This window comes from Camelus bactrianus, chromosome 29 (genome assembly GCF_048773025.1).
Source record: "Camelus bactrianus isolate YW-2024 breed Bactrian camel chromosome 29, ASM4877302v1, whole genome shotgun sequence".
NCBI classification, from domain to species: Eukaryota; Metazoa; Chordata; class Mammalia; order Artiodactyla; family Camelidae; genus Camelus; species Camelus bactrianus.
Genome location: NC_133567.1, coordinates 18,932,023 through 18,956,498, shown reverse-complemented (window position 1 = coordinate 18,956,498; position 24,476 = coordinate 18,932,023). Strand labels below are relative to the sequence as shown.

The 24,476-nt window shown below is 39.2% G+C and overlaps 1 protein-coding gene across 1 annotated transcript in view; it reads right to left on the bottom strand.

Annotated features, from left to right (window-relative positions):
• STMN2 (stathmin 2) overlaps positions 1–24,476 on the bottom strand; it is a 41,538-nt gene that overhangs the window by 15,655 nt on the left and 1,407 nt on the right. Inside the window, exons 2-3 of the mRNA XM_010951615.3 lie at positions 7,713–7,808; positions 3,633–3,805 (exon numbers count right to left, since the gene is read on the bottom strand). Coding sequence (XP_010949917.1) covers positions 3,633–3,805; positions 7,713–7,808 — 269 coding nt within the window. The remainder of the gene's footprint in view (positions 1–3,632; positions 3,806–7,712; positions 7,809–24,476) is intronic.

Sequence of the window (24,476 nt, the reverse complement as noted above, 5' to 3'; positions counted from 1 at the left end):
CACACTCTTTACTTTCATGGAGTTCATACTCTAATGGGGTATACAGGGGTAAATAAATGCGCAAATAAATATATCCTTGCCAATTGTGCTAATTACTACAGAGGAAAGATCAACCTGAGTACCATGAGAGAGAATAACAGATATAGGCTGGGCTTGGAGAAGCCCCCTGCCCACAGTGAGGGACTGACTGTAAACTGAGACCCTGGGGTGCCATAGGTAGCCAAGGAGGATGTGTGGGATTTAGATCCTATTATTTACAGTAGGTCTTAAACGTCACTCAGGTTGGTTCTGATGATTTAAAGATTGAAATCATAGCATGGAAGTTTCTTTCTAACTTTCTGAGTTTCTATATCAATTTAATTTCTTAGAAACTACGTAAGAAAACAAAGTTGAATCTGAATAATTATCTGGTACTAATCTGAAAAAGTTTGACCGAATGATCCCCCATTGATGATTGGAAGTTTTCTGGTCTAATCATCCGTATCTTTGCTGTCCAACTCAGTAGCCACTAGACACATATGGCTATTTTCATGTTTCTGTTTATTATATTAAATAAGACTGCTGAAAAATTATAAATACGTATGTGGCTCACATTATATTTCTATTAGTGCTATTCTATAAAGTTGCATTGATTGCTTGTTTTCTTTCTATTTGTATGAAGATAACCATGTGGGATATTGACAGGTTGAAAAAAGAGAATTTCAAATCGAATAATGTAGGAGCTAAATAATTATTCTAATTGTTATAGTAACAGTAAACATTTACAGATAAAAATTGTAGGTGCCTTCTGGTAAGGACACCTCAGTTTTCTTTGGGGACTCTATTCCTCCACACGTCCCTCCCCAGGGATCTCACCTCAATACCTCTGCAGGTTAGAGGTGGTCATGTGATCCATGCTAGCCAATCAAAGTACTGCATTCCCTTGGCCACAATGACTGGCCCAGGGTTGGGCATGAGACCCAGGATAGGTCACTGGGTCTCAATTTCAGGACTTTTGTGTTAAAACTCTGAGGGAAAAGAAGCTCTTTTTCTGCTGGAATTGCTAACTGGTGAGAAAAATAATTTTGGACTGACTGCTTGAAAATAAAATTCCCTGGTATTGAAACCAATTAGATGTGGAAAGAAATGAAAGATCTAAAAAGAAAGTTTTCTGACAATACCAATCTCCTGGATCAAGTTGCTTTTGAAGCTGTAACCACTCCAAGACTTTTCAGTTACATACCCTCTTTTTGCTTTAGCTAGTTGAGTTGGGTTTTGGTTATATGCATGTCCTTACTTAGATGGCTATTGAAATATACACACTTGCTGAAGGCTCTTTAAACAGAGTTAACAGTTTTTCCAATGAGTGCTAATTAAGTGAGCAGAACTCATTAGAAAAAAATCAATTAATGATTTCTTAAGTTGGCACTTTCTGTTAATTAGTTATATTTTCTTCTAATTAAAACCCTACCACCAGGACATAATCCATATAATAATTTTTGCCTTGAAAATTTTAATAAGAGCAGAAATGTGAAGAAATACTGATTTTAAAGGGTTCCAAAAAACATTTTTCCTGGGTGCCACAATGCTAGATGATTGCATTTGTTAATGTCTTTTAGCCACGTGGCAAATTTCTAGGTCAATTCAATTGTTTAACTGTGTAGTTGTTGATAATTTATTGTCAGGGTGCATGAATTTTTACCAAAGTCAGTAATTAGTTAACTCAGGGAATATAATGAGAAAGCCCAGTGAATTTTGATCATCTGTATGTTCTTCTTCTTTTAATAATTTCTTTTGAATTAAATACACCAGCAACATCCTGAACCATGGTGTTGAATTTTCACCTCTTAAGTTTCAGCTTCAGCTCAGTTACTGACTTTGTATTCTAATCAAGTCATAGCATCTCTATTTGTCAACCTATGACCTATTCCTATACCTGTGACCTGTAAGATGCCAGTGTTTTGGTGAGAACTTAAATTGCCTTGAGTGCAACATGCTCCTTACTATTGTAGTTAGTTATTTGTATCTGTTGGCAGCACAGTCTTAAAGGACTGTAACTCTGAGTAAGTTCAGTGAGGTTTACTATGAGAAGAGAGCTACAACTAACACCAACTGAAGCTGACACACATTTTTAAAGCAATTTCCTGTGTATGTATAGGAACTTCTATTAGTATCAGTATTAGAATTAGTAACTTAATTTCCTCCGTTTGAAAGTATCTATAACAACCGTAATTCATCAAATACAATAAATACATATGTAGAAATATTTATCAAATGCTTAAAGAACTTCACTTGAGTAAGAATTGAAATTGTGATCAGTATGTTACACAATATAGAAACATTTTCCAACCACAAAGCTTAAAACAAAAAGCATTTTTGGGTTTAGAAAATTTAATCTAGGATTTATAATCTTTGAGCTTTGTGTTTTGATACTACATATGTATGAATATGAATATACGTGTGTGTGTGTGTATGTATATATACACACATACACGCAAACACACTATGGGATTTGTTCTGCACTCCCTGTTAGAGAATTCAGTCTTTAGGGGAGGGACCATCTTCGTTTTACTTTGTAACTACCCAACATAGAAGTGCTTAATATATTGACTGATTCTTGATAAACATCTTAATAAAATAAAATTATAAATGCATAGTTCCCATTCAAATCATAAGACCATGCATGGAGCATATTCTTAGTGATTACATGATTCTAAAAATATATCATGATAAAGCCAGTGGAAAATACAACATAGGAATGAATTATTTGAAATAATTTCATTTATGTTAATCCAGAGCATCTCGATGGGACAGATTACCATAATCAAATAGCTGGTACATATATATTCACACCTAATTTCTGTCTCTATGTATAAAGTCCTTGAGATTTCTGAGTGCCCTCCATTTTTAATACCTTTGGCTTTTCTTAGTCATCCAATTGTGGAAAATTAAAGATTTAGCTCTCTAAGGAAAAGCTCTCTAATACAAACTAGGACCAATGGAAAAAGAGAAAAAAATGCCATCAAGGCTTAGAAATGGTTACAGGAAGATATCCAGAGATTCTGGAGAGGGCTCTGATCTTGGATGAACCAACCTGAAGGACAGGGAGTGAGACCTTGAGGACAGGGGCAAGCTTCTGGCCCTTATCCTGGAGTGAACAGCATTTCTGGGTGGGAAATATCTCAGAGGGAGAATCTGGTGATTTCTAGTTCCAAAGAAAGCCATGCGCTACACGGGGGGCAAGAAGCAGACTGGGAGAGAGGAATCACCACTTAGGCGCCACTTCCCATCCCAACCTCTGGAGTGATGCTACCTAAGGCTGAGCTTTCTTGGCATCGAGGATGGGTCAAGGCAGGCAGGCGTCTATCAAAAAGGATCCAAGATGGGAAAAGGGCACTAGGGCATTGAATTTGGTTTCTGAGATTTCTGGTAGCCTCAAAACAGCAGTTTTTACTTGAACTAGCCTGGCTCTGTGTCTAGAAGACCTACATGTGTTGGAATGGTGCAGATTCAGGCAACACTGTCCCTTGGAACTTCTGCCAGAAGAGTGTGTGTGTGTGTGTGTGCGCAAGCGTGTGCTGGCGAGGGGCTAGGTGGGGTGGGGAAAGGGAGCGAGGGGAGAGCAGTATTTAAAAACCCATGGGAAAAGTTACCTTTCTTCTTTCCTCTGCAGCCTCCAGTTTTTTCTGGATCTCCTCCAGGGACAGATCTTTCTTCTTGGGAGAAGCTAAAGTCCGTGGGGCTTCTGAGATGGGAGATGGTGGCTTTAAGATCAGCTCAAAAGCCTGGCCGGAGGCACGCTTGTTGATTTGCTTCACTTCCATATCTGAGAGATGAACATTGGAGAATGTTAAGCAGCCCGAGAACAAGTGTGGGTTTACTCAAATAATTTGAATTCTGGCAATTAAAAGTAGCCTCGTTATTCTGACAAATAGGGAAAAAAAAGCTCCATATGATCATTTGCTCTATGTTTTTCTGAACACATAGACTTCTTTCTTTGGTATAATTATGGCTATATTTTAAATGAATACATATTTACAGAGTTGGGAAATTCAACAATGTCTATCGGGGGTTGAATAATGATGGATACATTCAGGAAAAAAGAGCCTGGATTGATTTTAAACTAAACTTTATTATCGTTTTGAATAAATATGAGTCTCAGAGGAAAATCAAGTAGCACGGATTTATATTTATTTATTTAATTTATTTTTGGGGGGAGAATGACCATGGCTGGAGGCATTTTCAGACTAAATAATGAGGAAAACAATGAGGTTCCTCCAGTTCTCTTATATAATCCTGTGGCCGGAAGTCAAGTTGCTGTGTTAGAACCGATGTAATTCCTGAATGGTTGGAAATATTTGGCCCAGTCAAGGCTGATGTGCAAAGCCTCCTGCCAGTCCCTGTTTTGCCCTCCAGTGTGTTTGTTGGTCTGAGTCTTCAAGGAGGACAGTGCCCACCCTGGGGAGGACACGGTGAAGGGGCTCCCTGTCTTCAGGGTGCTTACAGTCTAATGAGGACAATAAGACAGGATCCCACTGTAATATCTTTGCTCCTGTTTGGTTGCTACTTAGAAGGTCCTCTTTCAGCATCACTCAGCTGTAGACAGGAGCCGGGGAAGAGGCATTGTGGCGGAGGAGGGAGGGGGCGACACCTGCTTATCTAATTTATCCACTCTGTAGTACATTTAAAAGCCATTTAAAATCAATTAACTGCATAATTTGCATAATAATGAAATGAAAAAAACTAAAAAATAAATGCATCATATGATTTGTAATGTAAAAGAATATGATCGATAATATAAAATAGAGTGAGAGGTCACATCTACTTGGACATTCGTGTAATTACACAACTTACAGCTTCATAAAATGTAACGATGCTTAAAAGCTCATTGGACAGCTCTCGTTTTTAGATGAGTATTTTTTATTTTGAGCCCCAGATTGCACTTCTCTCATTTCAGCCCCCTGGTCCTTGTCTTGTCCTCTGAACCAATCCAGGGTCAGGCCAGTCTCTGTTGTGCACAGCCATCTTTCAAGTCTTTGAAAACAGTTATGATTTTTCCATTTCAAATCTTCCCCTAAGGCTAAAACATCCGCAGTGCCCTCAGGTGGCGCTGCTTGGAGATCTTTACCACTGCACCACTCCCCAACCTCACGGTGCTCGCTGATTTATTAATGTCCCATGAAAATTGTGGCAACCAAGCTGGCCAGGTCTCCAGGTGAGTTCTGACTAGAGCAGAGCAGAGAAAAAATATCACTTCTGTTTTCTTTTTTTTCCCCTTTAATAGAGGTACTGGGGATTGAACCCAAGACCTTGTGCACACCAAGCACACACTCTACCAGTGAACTATTCCCCCCACCTTGAAATATTACTTCTCTTGATGCAAATATTAGCTTCCATTAATGTTCTTTTAGCAGCCTGGTTAGTTCATTTTGAGACTGTGGTCAGATAAAACCCCAGGTGAACAACAACTGACCTTATTTAGATCCTTGAATGCCAACAGATCAGATAGACAAAATCAATTCAATAAGTTTGTTAAAAGAGACTTTTTTTTTTCACAAACGTAAAAATATTAAAAAATTTCCTGAAGGCATCCAAGTTTATACTTGTATCTTAAATACAATTCTATAAAAATTATAAATGGATGGAAAAGGATTTCAAGAGAACATGGGCAAATCAAAACAACTGATTTGATAAGGTGGTGAAATTTCTAAAGGGATTGAGTTAGAGACTCTGGGATCAGAACTGCCCGGATCTGCATCCAAATAGTGCCTCTTCCTAGCTGTGTGATCCTGGGGGAGATAATTCACTTCTTTAAGCTTTCATTTCCTCACCTAAATGATGGAGATAAAAAGGCACTTTCCTCATGAGACTGTTGTGAAGATTAACAGATAAAGGATACTTGTCCAAATTAATCAAATTTTATATGTGAAATATGTGCAGTGTTTTGTATGTCAGTTTCCCTCAATACAGCTGTTAAGAAATTAAATTGTAAAGAGATTCCAAAAGAAAAGGTATAAAGGTTACTAAATGTAAAGCACAAGCCATAGCACTTAGTGTTTATAAATGTAGACAATAATAATAATAGTTATTATTATTAATTCTTGTTATAACACTTGTCTGCAATAAATACTTCAGATTATTAGCTAATATAGAAACACAAGGCAAGGTTAAAGACTTTGGGAATTTGAAGTTGTCTACCAATTCTTTTTGGAAGTGGTGCACAAGCAATGTTGAATTATCTAGTCAACTTCTAAGACTCAGCTTATATATAAACATATAACTTCAGATTTTTGTTTTCGCCTCTTCAATCCCTAAGTGGGCAGAAACCATCACTGTCTTCTGGGTTTCCCAGGAAACATGTATAACGTCTGTCTCAGCACGTAACCACACTGGGTTCCAGCTACTGGTTATACGTATGTTGGGCCGCAATTTCCTGGAAGAGGCCAGAGCCGTCTTCATCCTCAGAGCCTCAGTGACAACACATAATGAGATATTAGAGTCTCAGGAGAAAGAGAGCTGGTCACTGGTCACAGCCACTCCCAGCAGATTTGGGATCAGCCTAGTGTATTTGTTGACTGAATGAACTTATACAAAGTAGGCATTGGGCCTGTATTCTAATGAGACTTTTGGCTGGAAGCCGAAACCTTTTGGCATGAAAGACATTTCCTTGTGAAATAATCAGTTCATATTTATGATGCTTGTGCCATGATAGAATAATTTTGGAAGAAGAATGCCGTTGAGTCTGGGAATATTTTAAAGGCACAGAAGGGGTTAATTGCCATGGACTCCTTCACTTTATCTTTAATGTATTTCTTTATACATATGGGAAAGAAAAATCATCGTGAGCCAAACAGGGAGCCAAACATGCCTCAGCTTCGTCTAAGACACATAGAACTGCACCAAACATTTTGATTAAATGGACTGAGTTAAGTGAAGATGGTATTATTGCTAATGACAGCTAGCATTTTGAGTGCTTACAAGAGGCCAGGCTCCGGGCTAAACACGAGACCATTTAAGCCCCACAGACCTGCATTAAGCCACTGAAACCCCACAACAACACTGGGAGGAAGACACTAGACTTAAATGGAGCTCAAAGAATCTCAGTTACTTGCCCAGGGTCATGTGGATAGCAGCAGAGCCAGGAAGGAAATCAGACTAAGTAGAATGAATCCAGCTAAATCAAACCCAAAGGGATTTACTGCAAAATAAAGTTCACAGCCTTGACAATTCTTTAGGATTTAAAAAAAACATCCACTTTATCTGGGGCTTTGGCTATAAGTCAGTTTTATTATTGGAACTTGTTAGGTTGTTGACATATACACAAAATATGGGGACTTTAGAAAGACCATTATACTAAAGCAAAAACTGCTGGTGGCTGATTTTCTCTCCCGAGTTTTCAAAGTATACAGCATTTTCTTGTAAATTGTGATCTGCTCTAATTACAGCCTAGTGTATTATGTTATTTGTAAGGAAAAGCCTCTGATGTATTTTGGATGTTGAAATGCTAGATGTAGCACCTGATAGCAACTCGCTTTATTTCTTAAGACACATCAATGGTGCTGTTATTAGCATCAAACTCATACTGCTTTGAGCAACAGGCAATCAGTAAGTCCTAACAGCTAGACCTGACAAGTCAACCGTAAGATCTGCCAAATCTTGATCTCATTCTACCAGGAGCTGTCAGAGAGAAACAAATGCATCCAGCAGGGGCGTTTCTGCTGTAGGCAACTCACCGTCGTAAGTGTAGATGTTCATGTTGCGGGGTTCCGGGTAGAAGCAAGAGCAGATCAGTGACAGCATGGACAGCTCCTTCATTTTTTCCTTGTAGGCTGGAAGACAAGGCCCAAGATTAGCATCTTTCATTTTCTGGATTTCCTCTGAGCTCTTCTTTTAATCCGAATAATATGTGTAGTCCCCTGAAGAATGAGTAATGCCAGGGACATTGCTCTCTTTCAAAAAATGTAAACAAACAAAAGATGGAAACAGAACTCCAAGGTGCATATTCCTTATTATGGAGGACATAAAACACATTATTGCAGATGAGAGAAAGGGAACTAGAGGAGGAAAGGAAGGTAGAAGGAACTGAGATCCAGCAGGGCAGGAGGGAGAGGCAGGAAAGATACGGAGGAAGCAGAAACAGACAAAATGGGCACCAAGATAGTCCATTCCAATCTGCGTGCATGCAGGGCTGTTGTAAATAAGTCAGATTCAGGATGTGTCCTTTGTTTGAGCTTGAATCGCCACACATTCATTTGGGAAGAGGCAGAGAGCTCATGGAGACAATTAGTAAGCAGGTACATCCCCCAGGGACCAACATTGCACACTTTCTTTTATCTCCCTCTTCCTGCACAAGCCAGAAACCTGGAGCTGAGATCTGATAGAGATCTCCCTTCCTCTCTGCGCACACAGTTTGGATGCCAAGCGCCTGCAGGAGTTCAGACGATGACCTCCTTCCTCCCTCGCTCGCCCCCACCTCCCAACCCCCATTCCATTCCCCCCTTTCTCCTTCAAGAGGCCTCCTGCCCAGGCCACCTTGGAGGGCCCGTTATCCCGGTTGGACATCACCAGGTGGGGATAAGGAGGTGGGATCCTCTCACCTTTGTTGATTATTTAATTAGTGAGATTAATAAATTAAGGAAAATGGAAGAAAAATAATAGAGATACTGTGCACTAACTTGTGAGAGAGTACAAACAGATGGTGCTGTCCTAACACATCAGATCTCACGGGGAGCAGGTGCCTCTTGACAGGGTCTTCTGATCGTTATGTGACCAGGGAAGAGGAGTACGTAGGGAAGACGGGCATACCTAGGTTGTTTGGGCATCGTTGCCAGGGGCGTCTTCAGTTGGCCAGTAGGGGGCGGATTCAACACCTGGATGCTTAAGAGCTACAGAAAGTCAGGTTGGGAAGGTTCTAAGACATCATTCAGTCAACTGTCTTTCTATTTGCAAAAGAAACTGGCCCACAGAGGCCAAAGTCATATACGGCCAGTGACTAAGCTGTGGCCTCTGGATAAAATGTACTAAATCATTCTGTCTTAAGAGACCTTCTTCTGGCTCTACCTTTAGGATGAGGGTCAATGTGTCATGAGGGCTGGACATGCTTGCACACAGTTGAACCACATGCAAAGACTACATATTGTCAGATTGCATATAGCTCAAACTAACACATCCAGAGCGTCTCTCTAAAAGAATCTCCTTCCCTGTTTAGCTTAGGGAAACTTAACGTAAGCAACACAATTTGCCTTGTGCCAGAACAGTCCTGCCAGCACCCATTCCGAGAGATTTTATTGGATGCGTTTGGCATTTTAGAGGGCTGAAACCATATTTCTTTGTCTTAAGTGTCTATTTAGTTAATAAAATTATGTCGCTTATAAAGGTCCAAGCAGCTCTTCACACGGATGCTCAGCATGAATCCCAATATCTGTCACATGAAAGCATTTTGTGGTTCAATGCATTTAATTCCATGAACTGATTAAAACCTAAACAGCAGGCTTTGTAGGCTTGAACCTTTTTTGGTAAGAGAATGCCATATGGTATCCAGCACATTTTGCAAAATTAAGCACACATTAGAAACACATATTAAAGATACCAACTTTTTTAGGTAGGGACAATCCAAAAGCAACATAAAAGATTTTCCATCTCATAGAAAAGGGACCTCTCCTACACTGTTGTTGGGAATGTAAACTGGTGCAGCCACTATGGAAGACAGTATGGAAATTCCTTAAAAAACTAAAAATAGAGATACCATCTAATCCAGGAAATCCCACTTTTGGGCATACACTCAGAAGAGATGAAAACTCTAATTTCAGAAAGATCTATTCACTTCAGTGTTCCTAGCAGCACTATTTACAATAGCCAAGACATGGAAGTGCCCACCAACTGATGATTGGTTTAAAAAGATGTGGTGTATATACACAATGGAATATTATTCAGCCATGAAAAAGAATGAAACATTTGCAGCAACATGGATGGACCTGGAGATTATCATATTAAGTGAAGCAAGTCAGACAGAGAGAGACAAATATATGTTATCACTTATATGTGGGATCTAAAAAAAAATACGAATGAATCTATACAAAACAGAAACAGACTCACAGACACAGAAAACAAATTTACTGTTACCAAAGGGGAAAGGGGTGGGGGCAGGGATAAATTAGGAGTGTGGGGTTAACAGATACAAACTACTATACATAAAATAGATAAGCAACAGGATTTACTGCACAGCACAAGGAGCAGTATTCAGTGTCTTGTAATAACCTATTGTCCTTAGTTGGCTGTACTGCACGATCTTGATTATATACTGTTTTGGGCCATTCAGTACTGGTTTTTGATGTGAAATTTTTGTTTACTAAACTATAAGCTCTCTGAAGGCAAATGTTTCATCTTAACTCACTTATGAAGCGATTTACAGCATAGTTCTGAGTGGAACAGAAAGCAGGTGCTTAAGAAATCGTTGGCTGTTTTGTTCATTGGTTTTAAATGTCTCTCAATAAGCAAGTTTTTATGATCACCACCTATGGTCAAGAATTTCTGTGAGGAATTATGGAATTACAGAGAGATACAATAGATGTGTCCTCAGTCTCAAGGAGTTTTCAAGTCGAGGAAGTGAAGTATATTGATATAAAAATCAATAAAAACACATGCAGAATAGAGTAAGTGTCAAATAGAGGCTTAGATAATTAGTACTAGAAACTGAGAAGAACCTCAAAGTCCTGGGGCTGAGAGGAGGGTGGTCAGGAATGGCTTTACAGCCCGGGCTGCCAGATTTAGCCAATAAAAATATTGAATACCTAGTTAAGTTTTAATCCAAATATGGAATGGGATGGGACATACTAAAAAGCATTCCTTGCATTTTTGAAATTCAAATTTAACTGGATATCTTGTATTTTATATGGTAATCAAAGCAAATGGACCAGGATCCTAAGACTGACTAGGGTTGAGGAGAACAAAGAAGAGAGAAAGTATATGTATTATTGTTGACGTGGAAATGGGCTTCTGAAGACACCATAGGGAAGGCTTTTATGGGAGGGGTAGTGAGTCCACAGAAGGACTGATGACTCAGCTCCAGCGAGCATCATTCACTGCATGGTCTTCGTGAACAGTGTTCTCTCTGCTTCAGGAGACAGCATTCATCACTCTCATAGACAACACTGCAATGGGATTTTTAGGAGTCCTGACAGTAAGTTCTCTTTGAGGTCAATTTTGCTCTGAGATTTTGCAAAAGATGCTTTGATTTTTGCTTGTGTGAAAAGGTTTTTGTGACTTAAAAGATTATGTTTACATGAAAACAAACATTGATTTTTTGTAAGAATGTTAGAATGTCAAAAATTTTCAACATGTAAGCTTAAGAGAAATTTAAGCTTGAGAGCTTAGTTGTGAGTCTACCCTCAGGAATATTTAAGTGAGAAAGCTTGCAAGCATGCAGTTGGCAATGGGTTGGCTCTGGTTTGCCTGCATGGTTCTGGTTTAAGCCTATTCATAACATTTCCTTTCACTGTCAAAAATCTGGCCATTATAGGCATCCTAGCAATAGGGAGCCACTGAACGTTTTGAAAGTGGAGTTACCTGATCAAAGTCTCTTCTTAGATTTGGCCATCTTATGCAGGAAAGACCCGTCACTAGGAGACACTTGAAAAACAACTGAATGGAGCTCAGCAGGTAATGCGGCATGGCTTTGGGAAATGGTAGTGTGAAGAAAGGAGGAAGGGAAGATGCAAGAGACTTTATGAAAGATGAATTGATGGAAAAGAATAACTAACTTTGGAGTCAAGGGCAGAGGGAAGACAGTGAGAGATCTTTGTGGATGGGTAGCCAAGGGAAGCTTTCCAGAAGTGTCACTAAAACTGAGTCTAGTAGGATGAGTTGGCCTTGCACAAGATAGAGCAAGGGGTGAGGATCTGAAATATATATAATTTGGATAAACTATTTTTATTTACAATAAAACAAATCCCAAGCAAATGCAAAAGCTATTAGAAACATGCTAATAAGATTTCACTATTGGTATTTCATACTTTGGGTTGATGATCATTTTCTTCATTGGTTTCCAGAAATCAGCATATCTTAATCTCTTCACTGTACCCGAACGCCAAGCAGAGTACGCACGTTTGTAAAGATGTGGGAGGAGATAGCTAATTCCATATAATTTTTTTCATAGCTGGTTGCATTTGCTATTAGCTATTAATGTTTGAAAGTAAGCCTATTTCTCTAGTAAATTCAGTTAAAATTCAACCCACAAAGTATGATGATTTTATAGCAATATCCACTTAACCTAGTGGCATCTGGACACTGAAAGCTTTTCCAGTCTTCTGAATGCCTACAGTGAACAATGAATAGCGGTAACAGCTGTTACTCACTGAGCACATAACGTACCAGGCATGATGTTATTTGCACGTGTCTTCTCATTTGATCATCTCATCAATACTATGAGAAGTCGTATAATTAATTCAGATTTACAGATGAAGTTAAAAGACTCAGAGAAGTGGTGTAGCTTGCCCAACGTGTGGTAGATAACAAAGCTTGGAGTTTAATTTGAATGTAGGTCTGTCTGACTCTAAAGGCTTTGCTCTTAACACGTCCCCAACAACTAGCTCAGATGTATTAACACAGCTGCACTGTCTACACATTGTTTCTGACAAGAAAACAAAGTATATTATTACTGATTTTTTAATAATCAGTCCAAGACATTTTCCCCCCACTTTTCTTTGGCGTTTGTTCTTTAATTAACTCCCTCATATGAGTTATTGACTACACGGCTACAGATAAGTGTAGAGATTTATAGAAAGTGGAATGTCTTGTTAGTTGTGGATTTTCCTTGGTGCGGAGATGGCTGGAAAACTCAGAAAGAGTTTCTCAAAAGAGATTCTTAATATATATCCTTGTTATATGAATAAATACATCCTAATACACTCATAATACAGCTAATGAGGTAAAGGGGGAAAGCAGTCATTACCTGGGTATTTTCAGAAAAAAATACTCTTGCATCAGTTGTTTGGATATTTTAAGAAGAATATGTTTTGGCAGGCTACCGACCACATTTTCTTTATTTTTTATTTTTTGCTTTTCCCTGTGTGTGTGAATCTGGAGATTGTACAGTTCCTTCGAGGAACAAAGAGGAGCTGGGGAGAATGATACAATGGGTACCAGAGATTTAATTATCAGGTTAGATCCTGGGATAGATTAACACAGCAGAGATTTTGTTTACTTGGTAAAATATGAAATGGACACACACATACATATTTTCCCATTCTTCTAAATCTGTATCACGAATCTAAGTCTTTTGTTCACGCTTTCAAATACATAATTTTATACATACTGTTTCAACAAGAAAATAATGTATATTAAGAATGTTATTCATATAAATCATCATATTAATAATGTTAATAATTATTCATGACAATATACTCCATAGTTTTTGAAAGGGCCAAATAATTAAAAACAAGCGGTTTAAAAATGCTCAGTTTTTGACTTCACTTGGCTTGTGTGGGAACCACTGTCATCAGTGTGAGGTCTCATCCTTATTTGGTTATTTGATTTGGAATCAGTAATATTATAAAAATATCTTCTGTTTATTCATCCTGGGAAAAATTTTATTTGACTCCTCAGTTCTGGCTAATGCGGAGTGTAAAACAGCAGTAATATGTATTAAGACTTTCTGTTAACATGTGAAAGACAGTTCAGGAATGCTCTGGAAATGTCACGAAAATGCTATCTTGGGAGAAGTATCTCATAATCTTGGAATGGACTGCTGGTCTGTGTCCCAGCACAGCGGTGTTCTTAACAACTGTAAGACACAGTCATTCAGGACACTGGACGCCTGACCGCAGACTTGTGTTTTGGGGACTCTGATGAAGGATGTTCAGGACCTGTTAGAATGTCCCTTTTCCTCCCTCCCTTTCTCATGTTTTCCCCGTGACCATTTTAGTCCAGCAGGGAGGTTTTCTTGGCAAGTCCTAAAATACTTGATGTGAATTCAACCTAAATTTCTTCTTCTGAAAGATCTCTGGGCAGAAAGTAAAGGACAAAGTTAGGTGATATACAGAAGGCAGGATTTTTAGGTCCCTGACACTGGTTTTACAGCAAGTAGATTTGCATTGGTTTCTAAGAGATTTCACTGACAACATGTCTTTACTTGAAGCTTTCCAATTTATATAAACTGTGAATTAAATGTATCTCTTTCTTTGGGGACTGTCATTTCCAGATAGAGGCAGCTTTAGGACCTGGTAAATTGGGAGCAATAGCTGTGGACCTTGATGCTGGTGCCAGGATTTAAGTGACAAACAACGGGAGAAACAGGGTACTCTGCAAATTGTTTCTAAAGACGGGAGACTTACACTCACAGTCACACATTACAACTGAACCCACACTCCACCACTGATCTCCTAATTCAGTCCTCCCCTCTCTCTCCCTCCTATTATCTAGCTCTTTACATAGATGGGAATTAGTTACCTTTAAGCTCATTTTTTGGTGCCTCCTTTCTCCATGTCATAAAGCAAGCTCCTGGTGCTCATTTTAACTTATTTTGACCATGCTGTATGTTACTGGGGTATATGTGTATGGACTGTGTTTGGTAATCTGATTGCTTTGGGGTCCTAGAGCCCAAAGTCACATATTTTCTGAGTCATCTGTCATCCTGTTTAGCAGTACTTCTGGGAGCTCCACCACTGTGATTTTCTTCTTGAAAGATGAACTAGACTAAAACGATTTTATTTAAAACATCTGCATGCTACATTGGCTTCCATTTGGACCTCCAAAAAAAAAAAAAAAAACAAACCCTCTGGTTGATGAATATGTAATTGAGGATTCAACATTTAAATGAAAAAGACATTTCAGATTTTTAAAGATCTATTTTAACATCCCAGAAGATCACTGATATGAGGTAATGTTCTAGATATTTCTGCTACGATGATGTAATGCTAATTGGTTTGGCACAAATACAGATTCAGTTTGCATTTATTCCACTCACCTCTCCTGACAAAAATTATGGTCTCTTAAGCTTTAGTAACCTGGGGTGGGGGGGCAGGAGTTTGAAAGATTACTATTTTGATCAGCCAAAGCAACGTACCATTTCTGTAGGAAGAGATATCAAATCAAATAAAGGGACACTTAAGAAGGTCAAAGGTATACAACCCATCACGGGCTTTTACAGAAGCATATGAGCCTCTTCATTTTCAATTCCACTGATTCTGGGCAAAGTAACTGCGATGAGGAAAAGAAATTGGGCGACACGAATCAGTCCTTGTGATCAAAGTTGTAACAAGAGCAGTAAATTGTACCAGCTTGGGGCCTCACCTTACTCCAGGTCAAGCTCCCGTTGAATTTAATGAGCATTCTGCTATATCACGCAGGGTCTTGTTCTTTTATCAAGGGGAAAGATGAAAGAAATTCTTATAGTCCTACAGCGAGACCAAATGACACTGTGGTTTCCAGGAGTAATGGAAGCACTTTATTCTGTTTACGTTTCAGGATTTTATCACCAAGCCTAATTCAGGTGCTCAGGGATTATATTTTTCTTAAGTCCCTAAATACTACCAAGTAGTCAACACAAACCTAGGTGATAGCTAAATTGGTTGGGACTTAAATGAGATACAGCCAGAGTGCAAAAAGGAAGAGTCTGCTCTTCTGGCTGAGGGGGTTCTCACAGAAGAACGGCTCTTCTGTCCCCTCCCTGCCGTCTCCTGAGCTGGTTGCGACTGCCATTTGAGGGCTGCCATGACTTTCTCTGAACTGTGTCTCCGAAACGGCTGAATGTGGTAACCAAGTGATTGAAATCTCTCCCCATTGCTGTTGAATTTTTTGGCTGAAGGGTAGAAAAATACTTCACATCCATTCTTAATTCAGTAAAGCTCATACTTCCTCTGCAGACTGATTACTGCATGTGTGGGGTGAATTCTAGAATCAACAATGTTTTGGTCATCGGTGATAAGAATGTTGGTTTCTTTATTCCCTTTGCTGTTAACAGATAGCTTTTCATCAGAAAGTATGCCCTGACTTCCCCTTCACGTGGATCTTAGAATGAAATCTGACTATGACTCCTGTCTTGATTTTGCATAAGGTGGTATAAGACCACAATTACCTAGTATATTCTCGATGAAAGCAGGGACTTCCAGAAATGGAAAATGCAAGACATTATAAGCGCAAAATTAAAAAAAACTTGTAATATACAATTCATATGACTTTTACCTAATGGGCTAGCTGACTTTATATATTATATGTCTTTTTATTGAAGTATAATTGATGTCAGTATTATATTAGTTTCAGGTGCACAACATATCAGTTTGATATTTTTATACTTTATAAAATGATTCCCACAATAAGTGTGGTTACCACCTGCCATCATACGATGTTACCAGAATACTGTTGACTATATTTCCTATGCTGTACGTGACATCCCCATGACTTATTTATTTTATAACTGGACGCTTGTACCTCTTAATCTCCCTCACCTATTTCACCCAATCCACCACCCTCTCCCCTCTGGCAACCACCAGTTTGTTCTCTATGAGTCTGTTTCTATTGTTTTGTTTTGTAGATTTCACATACAAGTGAAGCCATATATGTGCATATGTATAATATTCATACATACATATATATCTTTATTAGACCTGTGTTCTGGCCCTAGCTCTAAAGCTTACCATATGTGAACTTGACTAAATTCTTTGAGCTAAAATTACCTATTTTTTGCGGGGGGGGGGTAATTAGGTTTAGTTATTTATTTTTGGAGGAGGTACTGGGGATTGAACCCAGGACCTTGTGCATGCTAAGCATGCATTCTACCACTTGAGATATACCCTCCCCCCACAAATTTACCTATTTTTAAGCAGAGTGGCATGTATACTGTGCCCATCTCATAGGGATTATATGAAGGTTAAAAAGCATGGAGTGGGTGAGTATGTTCTGAGAACTACAAGGTCCCATATTGATAGATCATGTGATCTAATTTTTCTTTTGAACGTTTTCAATCTTCTATGTTTATCTGCTCCTCTTTTTTATTCTAACAGGAAAAAGTAGGTCAGAAGGACAACGAAAAGACAATTTTTAAAGTGACAAGAAGTCTTGGATCTTGTAATCTGTGCATTAGAAGACTAGAATCGACTTGGGTAATTGTCCATATTTTTGAACAATGATTAGGAGAAGGATGCTAATTGGCACTTCTCAGATAAAGCTGTGAGACTTAAATAACAACAATAGATGTGAGTGTTGGGGACAAAAAAGAACCACATGGTAGTAAAAGCAATTATGTTCCAAAGCAGGGTCCCAAGGCAGGCTGCAGTAACTAACTCTTGGTAGAGTCTGGAAGTGATAAGTGACACCTTGGTGCGATTTTCTGGTCTCAGTTTTGTAACAGTCAATATTTTATAGATTGAGCTTTATCACGTGAGTTAGGTTTCTACTTACAAGGAAGCCCAACCTAAGAGACTGTTATTACGTTTACTGTAAGCAGTTTTGTTGAATGGAAATTAAATTTTATGACAGCCATTTATAGGAAAAAAAAAAAAAACTTCCAAAAGAGGGAGTAGAATGAAAACTGAAACTTTAAAGCACTCTCTTGTACAAGTATTTGTGGGACTAAGTTTAGATAAATTTCATCCATTTCTTTTTATGCTGTTCTAAAGACATACAGCTAAAAGCCTGACAGTTTCATATTACTGATGATCTATTGTTATACTAAGTAAATATTTGTGCTAATGGCTGGACGTGCAAACTCTGACATCCAAAGTGCAATTATTCCAGAAGAATAACTGCTAAATAAGCACTCTTACAAGCATTGCTTTATGATTAAAAAAAAAAAAAATCAATTCCAGACAACATTATGTTTAATGTACTACACAAGAACTACACTTACCAATTTTTGGCACCAAAAACAAATTTTTGGAATCTTGAAATTTTTCCAAGTATTAAATATTTTAATCTGGAGGTCAACAAAATTACAAATGAGAAAAACCTTAAAATTTTGGTTATGGTTTTACAGTGAAATGTGTGGCTTCTTTTCTTGAGCACGCTTTCTAGAGAAGCAGTATTTCCAGATGACTAGCAAAGTGATTGCTGAAATGCATTAATTAACCTTTACATTCACATAAAAGTGTTTTGTGAGAACAAATGTACACAAAATGTTATCTTTAATCATGACTAATAAAAATGGGTTATATAAACACCGGTTTTACTACTGCAAATGTCTACTTGACAAATGACAGGACCTGCCTCCTTTATTAAAAGATAATTAAAAAGGTCTCTCAAGGGATTCAGAGCCTTCCCACGGATCTCTCTTGCCTGCCCGCCTGCTTTGAGGTAGTAAGATGAAGAGAGTCTTGAAGTAGTATCTAATGGTTATATTAACTGTGGATGCCTGAGTTGTATCTCCCTTTTAGCTCTAGATTTATTTAATAAAACAAAATTTTAAAATTAAACATCAAGGGTTTAGGGGAAGAGCTAAGGATCCATTTTGAAATGGGTTAACCAGGCAGATAGCGGTAAGATTAAGTCAGGGCTCCTTCTCCCAGGACTGGGCATCGCTGTGTCCGCACCTGAAGTCCCTGCTGTGCTTAAATGAGCCTTCAGAGAGCCAGGTGGTTCCATGCCTTACAGCCCCTAAGGTCTCATAGCTCCCTTTCCCCCGAAGCCTAAATCATGACAATTATTTTAATAAGCCCCAGGTTAGCTGCTAAAGCTAGTCATTACTGTGAAGGTATTTCCTCTTCAAGTTGCGCTCGGGAAGGTAAGACCACCAGGCCTGTTTAACAAAATGGCGGCATCACGGGTTCGACCTCCATGACGGGAGCCCTCTGACAGGGAGCAGATACGAGAGAAGCTGGTACTGGTTAAAGGCGCTGATTCTGGAGCCAGAGGCTTGGGTTCAAATTTTAGATCTGACGAACTGTATGACCTCGGGCAAGTCACTCCTCCTCTCTGTGCCTGAGTATCCTCATCTATAATAGGACCTACTTTTTAGGGCTATTGGATGATTAACATAGCTAATATGCGTAATGTGCTTAGTGCCTAGTGTGCTATATATGCTGGATAAGGATTAAATCAATTAAACTTACTTCTTGCAGACACTCTGTAATTTATATCTATGCCAGAAAAATGATTTCTGAAAAAAAGCCGTGTCACAGAAAAATTGTTGGTTGAAGGACCAGTCAGAAAATTTTGGGGCTCAGTCTTCAAGATCCACAAGTTTAGATTTTTGTTATCTCCAAATGAAGTGTAGGTACAGCCACTGCAGACTGCTAGGATTAAATGTTTAAAACACACATTATTTTTATAGCTCTGTCTTAGCACGTCTTCTACTTTTTAAAATGTACCAGGAGTTGCAAAAATGGAAAGTTTCCTAGTTTTGAAGACTCTGAAATGATCAGTTATAGACAACCGGAACAAAGGAATAGATAACTTTGAGCCTTAAGCCAAATTCATGGTGAAACAGTAGATTCTACCAACTCTCTGGCCAGTTTTATTGGGATGTTTCCTCTACTTGAGAAATGGTAAATTTCTCATTTGAGATATTTCATGCATAGAATCACTTTTGCAGGATAGCATTTCCAGAAATGTGATCATGTTTGCATGGTCAGTCACCCACTGCATGGAAGACTGACATATGATACCTTGGGTAATATTCCTTGGAGACCCATTTTTTTTTTACCTCTAGGTTGACTTTCTTAGAAAGTTAGTATCAAATAATGGAGGTCCTTTATTGGCTTAAGTAAGCAGAAAACACACACACAATCTGTTTTCAAATATCCAGCCATACTCAATAAGTTATTAATAATTTTCTCATATGGTATCCAGTAAGAAAGGCTGTTAGGTAATTCGGTAAGTAATAAATATGGGATATATTGAGAGACAATTCTAGTGCTGCTCAGTCCTCTGTGTTACTTTCTTTAGTATGTAGAATGTTTCCAATGAATTAGCCATATGGTAAATGGAGTTACAGACACTTGCAAGAGATTCCACAACTAAAAGTTTCTGAATTGAACTTTTTGTTCTGCACGTTGTTTTGTAAGTGACGGTAAACTAGCAACATTGAGTTGTCATCTTTCTCAACTGTGCCACAAGCCACATTTTTTTTCTTACACACACACGCACACACACACACACAGCCACATTCTCATTTCCACATTTCTCTTGAAGGTCTTCTGCTGAATCCTGCAATGTGAATATATTTTTAAAAATCTAATTAAAAGAGAATGATGACACAGAACACACAACTCCCAGAGGAATGAAATCCCTAAGTGTATGAGTTTGGAGGTGAAATATTTTGTAAAAATTGCCATAGGCTTGAAAATGTTAAGACATGATGCCGGAGCTTATCGTGGGAGGAGCGCGTGTATCACAATTTCATATTTCTAAAACGGATGTGTTTGGTGGTTAGAACCAGCATCAGCTGGGAGCTTTGTTAGGAATGCAGAATGTCTGACTTCAACCAGACCTACGGTATTAGAAATTGCATTTTAATGAAAATTGCAGGTAATTCACATGCATATGAAAGTTTGGGGAACATAGTAATATGAATCTATTAAATATTTTACAGATGGATTATAGTTACATGAAATATAAGATAAAAAGAATTCCCTACCAATGCAAACATAAAAGTATCCACTTTTGATAATCCTAAAAATTAGTTCCTACTTATCTGTTTCTTCTTATTTCCTTAAAATTAACATACATTTTCTACTAAACTAAGAAAATGACTACAAGGAGGTACTCAATAATTACTGAAAGCCGACAAAACATTAGATTTAAATGTTTGAGCTGAAATCACACTGGATTTGGTTTCAAAGGTATCCTTTAAATGGAAAAGAAAAAATGAACTTAGAAAGTAGGAAAAATAGTAACAGCCAGTTTGGGGGCCCCCTCTCAGTATCACATTGTATCTACCTGCTTCATCTACTAACTTGCAAGCTCCCTGAAGGTGGGGAGGGACATTCAGGTGTGTCTTCAATGCTGAGGACATTTTAAATAAATGAATAACTAAACAATGTTTTTGTTTAATTTATTCCTTAATTTAAACATTGAAACATTCTGTTCCCATATAATTTTGATATTACTACTGGCCATTTTCTACTATTTATCTACTGCAATCCCTTCAAATAACATAAATGATATTATAATAACAATGTAATAATATTATAAAGTAAAATCTTAAGAGAAAAATTAACCAGGACTGACACCTACTTCCAGATTATAAAGATCACTTATTTCATTTTATTTCCTTAAAGAAGTGTACAAACTGTTTTCATCCACTAGGTTAAGCATGCTATTAACTTATTGAAGAAGTAATTGAGTGCTCCAGATAAAAGAAAATATTTTGTTAACTAGCTAGTATTTGGGACTGGGTTTAAAATCGACCTACTTCTTTAGAGAACTTGATTGCCCTCTAGTGGAGTTAAAAGTTAATGCAGGCACCAAGGTTTTCCAATTCAGAGAACCAGGAAAGCGTATGAGCTTCGGGTTCTGGAAACATCTGGGTAACTGGCTAATTCCGGTTTGTTTTTTTTTTTTTCTTTGTCTGAAAATTTCTTGCATTTTTCATATAAGGTCACAGATCCTGTGACAACAGAATGATGTATGTTTTTCGAGGGCCAAAGAGGAAACTGATGTGCACCGGACTTAGGTATCAACAGCTTGGGGTGGCCACACCCAAAGCAGGTAGCCAGCTGCTCTGAGGCCAGCTTCTTTCAGCCTGCGTGAGCAAGGGGCTCCTGGGGTGGGGTGGAGTTATGGTCAGTTGGGATAAAAAACACCAGTGATTGATAAATCAGAAATTTTCCTAAAGATGCTGTGGATTTATCAGTAACAACAATCCTCAATTAATTATGTAATTGATTTGTCTCCCATTTCATTTTGAATTATACAAATTTACCTTTAAAATTCTGCTTGATAACTGCTACTAGATATTCACAGAACTGAGTAACTATTTTGATCCTAAATCATAGGGAGGAAAGCCATTTAATTGTGTGAACTGGCTTTATGGCACTGTGAGAGGACATTTCTTGAATCTGATTAAAACGTAGCCGTTTGCAGCATTTCACCACTGAGAACAAGTTATCTGATGATAGACAGATTGTGCCAAATGATTAAATGCCTATCCCACGATCTATCCATTAATAATTTAAAAAAGACCATGAAAGTAAGTAAAAGTGCTTTTAATGTAACAAATAAAATTCTGCTAAAAATGTTAATGACTAAGGGCAGAGGCAATTGCTCTAACAATAAAAAACTCCCTTCTTCCTTAGAATAATTTACTACAAATCTTAAATCACGTCACAAAACCATGGTTAATTTTGACAAAATAAAGTTGTAGATTTTGATATGATAAACCATCCAATCTCAATTATTATCATTTAAAAATGTATTTTCTTTCAGAGAAATTTACCATGCATAGACAGTCGCTACCAGGTGTATTAATTTTATCATTATACCAGCTACCTGCTTAATGCTTACTTACTTCAGGCAAAGCATACTCACCTTGTATAAACTATATATATATGATTGAGTGATAAGCTACTGCTATTTCTCTTTTAATTTTATCCTGAAATTTTGACCAATTCCTCCTCTTTACACTCCTAGTTATTTATATATCCATTTAGAAGGTGCCCACTTCATTAGAGAAGATAACAGGGAATATTATATGCACGGAGTACAATCATGCTGAATACAATAATTGTTTAATGAATCAGGAAAAAGCACCCGCCCTGGTGGTTAATTGATTATGCTTTGCAACTGGAATGATTTCAAAATCCATTATTTTAATAATGCAGAGGCTGTGCTGCTTTTCATGATTTGCTTACTCATGGCAGAAAGGGCCCTTGCATTAGTCATATTTGGGGTGGGATTTTTATTAATAGGATAGTGGCTACCATCTTACGATCTAAGTTTTTATGCAGAATTGAGACAGTAGCAAGAATTAGCAATTGGAAGAACAGTTTCTAAATAAAAAGAAACAATTAAAATCGTGCATAACCTATATTTATATATTTATAGATCCAGTCTATGGAATACAAGGCGAAGATCATAATATTTTTAATATGTATATTTTCATCCATTGCAGCCACAAGCAAGTCTCTGAAGAGAACTTTCCAGCAATCGTTGGCTCACAAGCCCAGCCCTTAACAAGCACCTGCACTTATATCTGACCCACATGAACACACATAATCCTTACAGGAACCAAAAATACATTTGCTTTATAACCTAAAGTGCACAGGAGAGTGAATTCTTTTTTTTTTTTGGGGGGGGGCGGAAGAAAAGAAAAGTGAGTACAAGGGTTAATTCTTAATCAGGGCAATTCAAATCTTTTGAATGAATATGGCCACTGAGTCATGAAATAATAATAATAATTTAAAATAACAGCAATAACACTGATGATGATGAGTTTGCAGACGCCTTCCTGCAGCATAAACCTCTCGGTGGGGGTGCAGAGCAGAGAGCGAGATCGCCCCCATCCCCCGTTCTCAGAACCTTTCTGGACTTGCGGGCGAGCCGCGAATTTTGGGAAGTCGGGGTAGCTCAGGACACTGCGCAGAAACCTGTCTCCTGGGCTGCACCCGCGGGGGCTAGCGCCCAGCTCCCGGGAGGGGACCGCAGGGCGCGGCGCGGGGCTCTGCAGGGCTGGCTGCGCTCCACGCGCCGCCGGATCGCCATGTGCGCCCCCACCCGGCCAGCGGCTGTCGGGTCTGCGCCCCAGCTGGGAAGGGTGGGGTCGAGACGCCCCTCGCTAGAGGAGCAAGGGTCTCTCCTACGGAGACTATCCAAGGGGTCGCCACCCAGGAGAGCCTGGAGAACAGAACGTGGGCCGTGGGCTTTGGCTGGGGGAAAATAGCCCCAAGCTCCGGGAGCTGTGGGAGGGAGAGAAGAAAAACCCTCCCCGCACTCCTGGGAAGGGGTCACCTCTGCGGGCCTGTGGCCGGCTAGGGTGGGGCCGCGCCTTTGTGTGTCCGGGCGGGGCTCGAGCCAGCCTTTCTGCAGAGCCGCACACTTGTCTGGGAGGGGCTCGGCGCTGGGATCCGGAGCAACACCCAGTGTCTGCGCCCATCAAAGGGTGCCTGGGCTATTCTGAATTGCGGCGCTAGAAAAGGGGGCTCTAGGACTGCAGATCTCTCAACCCCTCCCCAATTCCCTTCCCTTGCCCTGCATCTGAGCCCGAGGTCTTCCGGGCTCCGCCTGGGAGGGTAGGGCAGGGCGGAGCTGTCCAAAGCGAGCCCTTTTCGCAGCTTTTCCCCTTATCCGCATCCCTCACTGGGTTCCGGGGAAGGGGTGCTTCCAGCTGCCACCCGATCTCGGACCCCTCCCTGCCTGTGCCCCTAGGGGGGACCGAGCGCCTAGCCACGGGGCACTGGAGGAGCAAGACGAATTAGGGATGGAGGCCCTGATCTGGAGCCTCGTTTGGTCTCTGTGTCTCGACTATCTGTCTGACACAGGCTGAGCCTATGAAAATTGCCGATTTTTGGCCCTGTGTGACCTACAAAAGAGATATTTCATTTGGCTCAATTAAAGACCTTGACCTCTTT